This window comes from Hordeum vulgare, chromosome 7H (genome assembly GCF_904849725.1).
Source record: "Hordeum vulgare subsp. vulgare chromosome 7H, MorexV3_pseudomolecules_assembly, whole genome shotgun sequence".
NCBI lineage: Eukaryota > Viridiplantae > Streptophyta > Magnoliopsida > Poales > Poaceae > Hordeum > Hordeum vulgare.
This window is the reverse complement of record NC_058524.1, coordinates 622603359-622609452: the sequence shown is the minus strand read 5'-3', so window position 1 is coordinate 622609452 and position 6094 is coordinate 622603359. Positions and strand designations below refer to the sequence as shown.

The following is a 6094-nucleotide window of genomic DNA, read 5'->3' as shown; positions in this document are numbered from 1 at the left end:
GTACGCACGCACGCACGGCCGGCCAGGTGAGTCCTGTTCCTAAATACAGTATATAAGTCTTCCTATGAATTACAGTATGAATTACATATAAATATATGTAAAAATATTTTAAAATATAGATTCACTCATTATGTTTTGTATGTACTGTACTTTATAATGGAATCTCTAGACAGATTCATATTTTGATTCTCTGGGCGAGAAAGGGAAGACAGCAGGTTGTCCTTTATGTTATTGTGGGAGAAGATATGATAAGATTCTACTAATTCGCATGGATTTGCCTCGTGTGTAGGGGAAAGAGAAATTGGCAAGAGTTGACAATGTTATCCGACATGGCAGCGTTTTAAACGGGGCCCCGGATCATCATCATCACCAAGCTAATTAGGGCTCATCCTCACCAAGCTTATAATTAGGGCACGACAGCCTCAGCCTACTACTAGTGCAGTGCTTGTGCTGCCCAGGGAAGATTCTTGTCTTCCGGCAAACCCACCCCCGACCCCAGCTACCTTCCAGACCCTCTCTCAGCTTTAAGCTTTAGCTGATTCTCCCCCCGTTTCCTGAATATAATTTTTTTTCTAGAGATTTACGGAGCAAAATAAAAAATATATATACTCTGAAAGACGTCTATATACATTCGAATGTAGTCTTCCAAATCTCTAAAAGACTCTTATTTAGAAATGTAGTCTTTCAAATCTCTAAAAGACTCTTATTTAGAAATGTAGTCTTTCAAATCTCTAAAAGACTCTTATTTAGAAACGAAGGGAGTACTATCTAGTACTCTGATCTAAACGCTCTTATATTTATTTACAGAGAGAGTAGATCAGTACAGATATTATGTCAAGGAAACCTTGAAGAAAGACCAGCTGCACAACCAAGGTACATCGAGCACAGCCAAGGCAACTCAGGTACCAGCTGCGCAGAACCGATCGAGGAGTATTATCTATACTATCTTTGCTGCTGCTGTTACCAGTTGGAGACTCCACCAGCTACTAGTACTAGTACTACTACATTAAGGATTCAGTTTCAGGGGCTGCAAGATCTGTCGCTTGACAGCCTACACGCAGCTCGCTCCAACACCACCGATCTGACACACTTGGAAACATGTCGCTAAAGGCTCTCGCTCAGCCATGCTTGCGACGAGAAACTGTTATAGCAGCGGTAATGCTCATCAACGACACACTGTGCTTCTTGAACAAGACATATATTTTCGGAGGATTTCTTAAAGAACCCATGATGACGTCTGTGGTGATCACAACAACACATACTAGCCGAAGCATTTCGCACCGCAGCAAGCCAGCAACAAAATCAGTTTGGGTGCTAAACAAATTAACACTTTCAAACAACACAGGGATGAAATGACATATGGTTGTGCTTTTATTAGCAGAGACTCGCGTCGAGACATGCAACACAATTCCTCAGACGCTTTCAGCATTGAATTCAATGGGAAGGTGATGATGACGACGACGCCTGCATGGAAGAAAAGAGAATGGATTAACCCTTATGTTTCTCCCAAAAACCACACCCAAACAAAACAACACATCAGCATATCCCGGACATAATCAACAGTGTGGTATAAGCAGCGCATAGAGGTCACAGAGAATACCGGGTCTTCATTATGAGGAAGGAAATGGGGAGCATGCCTAAATTATACTCTGATACTCCCTCCGTTCCAAAATATAAGACATTTTAGAGATTTCACTAAAAGACTACATACGGAACAAAATGAGTGAATCTACATTCTAAAATATGTCTATGTGCATCCGTATGTAGTTCATAGTGCAATCTCTAAAAGGTCTTATATTTAGGAACGGAGGGAGTACATGTTACAGTGATCTCATTAGATCAACTGTCTATGAACTACCAAGAGGAAGTATAACCACCAGTACTTCAACTAGCAAGAGAAATGACACCGCACGCTTCTGTCAAAACTGTTGGCAGCTCTAACTGATTTCTGACACACATAAACATAGTATGCCATTGAAATGATTATGCAGCAGGGTTTACAAAAATGATTATGCAACTCAGGACACATGATAAATGTACTTTCCTATGTTGTGACTCCCTATCAAGAAGTGTCTAAACTTGATAAGATTGAAGATGATAAGATATGCAGCAACCAGCATTTCTCTAATCTTGCAATGTTTCTGCTAGTATGGTTCTCACATTATCAATAGTAAAACTGCTCAAAATAACAATAGAAAGCAATTCATAGCAAGGAAAAAAGAAGAGTCAGGCCAAGATGACAAACAGGTTGTTAACAAGAAACTTTATAAAACTTATGCACACAAACAAAGTGGAGATGTGGCCTGAAGCTAATACCTCATGCTCATGTGCATGTCCATGACCATGAGAGTGATCATCATGGCCATCCCAAGGATGACGCATACCCTGAAACATTGATATCATTTAACATGTTTGCAAGGGAATCAAGAGGATGTGTAGAGTGGAAGTAGCAAAACCGAAATATAATAGAGTAATACCAAGAGCACAGCGCCGTCCTGCTTAGCCCTGTAGAAAATCCAAAACCTGTAGAGTGTAACCTTGGGTTATGATCATGACAATACAGCAAAAGCGTGCTATTAGAATAACTTGCTCTAAGTATACATGTACTGATACTCATGCAGTTATGCTTCCATGAGATACAGCCAACCTCGACATTTTAATCTAGTACATCGATGCTATTATGCTAATGCGGTCATCGTAAACTATGCAGGCAGAATATGAACATGGTGGCGAAAGACTTAACTAGAGAGAAAATAATAAAAAAAAGACCCAGCAGGTTGAAGAAGGAAAGCTGAGTGGAACGGAAGACTTGTCATGCTTCACTGTGGCATGTGTTTTTATTTCTGAAGCCATGGCATTCTGATTACCAGATAATATTTACCCCGGTTATGATGCTGATAACAATCGCTGGGTCAGTTAACCATCAATGGTTCCTGTATACTCCCTCCATCCCAAAATAAGTGACTCAACTTTGCACTAACTTTAGTACAAAGTTGAGTCATTTTTGAGTCGCTTATTTTAGGATGGAGGGAGTAGTTGATTGATTGGCATGATGTAGGTTCCAGATGTCTTGGGTAAAGAAGATGCAAAGGTTATAAAGATGTGCTCCTAACAGCAGACGGCCCTTTCCCTTTACATGAGGTGGAAAAGAACTAAAGAAATTAAAGTACCAGCTTACTAGAAGTTAACACTCAGCATTAGATCTTCATACTGACACATTACCCTGAACATGGACACATGATACCCTCTTGTTTGCTAACCAGGTTAGATGGCCAACCTCCCGGTTTGTTAACCTGGGTAGATGATCAACTCACTTGTTTCTAACCTGGGTGGATAATCACCCTCTTGTTGTCAGGTCGGAAACTGAAAAAAATGACACACTCCACAGATACTGCAGCTGAAGGTGAGAGCTTTCTTTTTGGTCTTTCGCCAAGAAAAGCACAGCAAATGCATACCTAGAGTAATAAGATAAAGCCTAAATTTGAATAACCCCCTGTCAAACTCGCTAGTACATTTACTAGAGGTAATCACTACACCGAGGATGCAGCAGCTAGTAAATCGCATGGTTCAAACAGAGCAAGATAAGATAAACAATATGTTTCAACCATCCTAGATCCACAAATCGGGAACTTACTATGGTAGTTGCAACTAGAATCGGTGCCTACGCGAGAGAACAAAAGAATAGCCATTTAACCCCTGCTTGTAACCAGTGAGTAAACAAAGCAAGCAGTCAACACGAACTGTCCCCAGTTCAATTTATCCTGACCTAGAATAATCCCCACGCAGACAACGGACCCCATTTGAGGAAAGCACAGAGAGTAGTCGGCAAGCAACATTAGATCATCATAGTTCATACTGAAGACATAAACCTGGGATGACAACCTCTTGCTTATCCTTCTCTACTTGTCTGGTTTTAAGTAAGGCTGGAAACTGATAAAAGTGACATACTCCACAGTTACTATTTTTTGAAGATGAGAGCTTCTTCTTATTCTGTTATCACGAATAGCAGAGCAAAATCGACTGAAGGTGGTTGCAGCTGCATAACTACATTTTAACAACCCACTATAAATCACTAGTACATTTACTACAATCTTTCCTGGTGGTCAACAAATCACATGGCCAAACAGAACCAGGTCATATAAACAGTATGCCTATATGACCATCTCTCGGCCTAGATCCCCAAATGAGGAGTCATCGCCGTAATAGGAGAAGCCAATTTCTCTTCATATGAGGTGGCAAAGATATGACAGTACCGAAGGCATTACCCTGAAGGTCTGAACCTGGCGACATGATTACCCTATTGTTTGGTAGCTTGGGTTGATGATCACCCTGTTATTCTAAGGTTGGAAATTGATAAAAAGGACACACTCCAAATTTACTACGTTGAAGGTGAGAGCTTTCTTTCAGTCTTGGGTGCGTGGAAGTTAGCTATCCACGTTCCAGAGCCATGACTTGGTTTCGAGATCTTATGGGTTTCAACTCTAGCCTACCCCAACTTGTTTGGGACTGAAAGGCTTGGTTGTTGTTGTTGTTGTTGTTGTTGTTTGTTGTTGAAGGTGAGAGCTTTCTTTCAGTCTTTGTCAAGAATAGTACAGCAAATGCAAGTGGAGGTGGTTACCTTCCTAGTGTAAGAACCTAAAGGCCTAAATTCATACAACTCCCTATGAAACTTCCTAGTACATTTACTACAATCACCACTGCCTGACAACACAGCAGCGAGCAAATCACATGGTCCGAACAAAAACGGATCGGATAATCAGTATGCGTCTAAGTGTCTTCCACTCTAGAGCCCCAAAAAGGGTGTTTGCCACCCCGTGTCAGACTCCATACAATAAGAACCATAAAGCTTAAATGATCAAACCCATATCGAGCACATTATAAAACCTACAACAAGGACTCAGCAGCTGGTAAGTGGCATGATGAAAAGTCCAAACAGAACCAGATCGAATAAGCAACATGGTTCACCCACACTAGACACACAAATAGGGCAGTTGCTAAAGAAATTGCGACTAGAAACGTCGTCAACATGAGAGGTCAAGAGAATCACCATTTACTGCCTACCCATAACCAGCAAGCAAACCAAAAATAGTTAGCAACTTAGCACGAACTGTTCCAAGTCCAATCCAATCCAATCCAATCCAATCTATCCTAACCTAGAATAATTCCAACAGCGAGGACAAATCCCATCCGAGTTAAGACATAACCCTGGGATGATAATCCTCTTTTTTGCTCATTCTTCTCTACTTCCCTGGTTTTAAAGTAAGGCTGGAAACTGATAAGCGTGACTCACTTCACAGTCACTACACCTGAGGATGAGAGCTTCTTCTCATTATGTTACCGATGAATAACAGCATGAAAAAGCAACTGAAGGTGGTTGCGGTTGCATAGATTTGAACATTTGAACAACTCCCTATGAATAAAGCTCTGATGCATTGACTACAATCACCGCCGAGCCGAGCCTACAACGCAGCCTGCGAATCGATGGCGCAAACGAAAAGGACCGAATCGGACAGCCAGCATGTCTCTGAGCGAGTGTTCCCCGCTCCAGATCCCCAAATCGGGCGTTTGCTACGGGCACTGCGTCGCCGGCGTGCGTACCAAGAGGAACGGAGTACATTTCACCCCCTGCGCATGGTCTGCGAGCAGGCAGAAACGGCCGGCACGACGCGTTCCCGATCGAATCTACCACGACCTAACCTAGAGGGATCCCCGGCGCGGAGGGCGGATCCCGCCCGTATCCCCGTTCCAGCCAGATCAACCGGGGAAAGCGGGCGCCGGAGCGGCGGGAGGAGGTCAGACGGACTCGGGGGAGGCGGAAGAGAGGGGAGAGGGGAGGGGAGGGGAGGGGGATCGGGCGGGTGATTACCACATGACGGCGCAGAGGCCCTTGCCGGCGACCGTGTGCCAGCGCTTGTTGTGGGGGATGGTGTAGCCCTTGTAGGTCGTGCCTCCGCCGCCGCCCATCGCCGCCGTCCGCTCAAGTTCTCCCTCTCCTAGGTCCGGTGTCGCGTCGTCTGGGTCCCCTCTGCGCCTCTCTCTGTGTGGGTGCGCGCGTGGTGGCCGGCGGGTGGGGGGTGGGGGGATGGATCTGGCT

General features: G+C 43.7%; 1 protein-coding gene across 1 annotated transcript; it reads right to left on the bottom strand.

The window, feature by feature from the left end:
- Positions 1–1182: 1182 nt before the first annotated feature.
- LOC123409880 (NADH dehydrogenase [ubiquinone] 1 beta subcomplex subunit 2) lies at positions 1183–6094 on the bottom strand. The gene is made up of 4 exons (XM_045102753.1): positions 5867–6094; positions 2478–2523; positions 2317–2385; positions 1183–1464 (listed from the first exon to the last, which is right to left on the bottom strand). The coding sequence occupies exons 1-4, from the start codon at positions 5962–5964 to the stop codon at positions 1435–1437; spliced, it is 243 nt and encodes an 80-aa protein (XP_044958688.1). The 5' UTR covers positions 5965–6094; the 3' UTR covers positions 1183–1434.

Bases quoted from the DNA above. Each gene is read 5' to 3' on its own strand.
- LOC123409880 (XM_045102753.1), bottom strand. From the start codon at position 5,964: ATGGGCGGCGGCGGAGGCACGACCTACAAGGGCTACACCATCCCCCAC. The intron at 2,386-2,477 runs GTATTACTCTAT...TCAATGTTTCAG, and splicing joins AGGACGGCGCTGTGCTCTTG to GGTATGCGTCATCCTTGGGA. The intron at 1,465-2,316 runs GTATTAGCTTCA...TCTTCCATGCAG, and splicing joins GACATGCACATGAGCATGAG to GCGTCGTCGTCATCATCACC.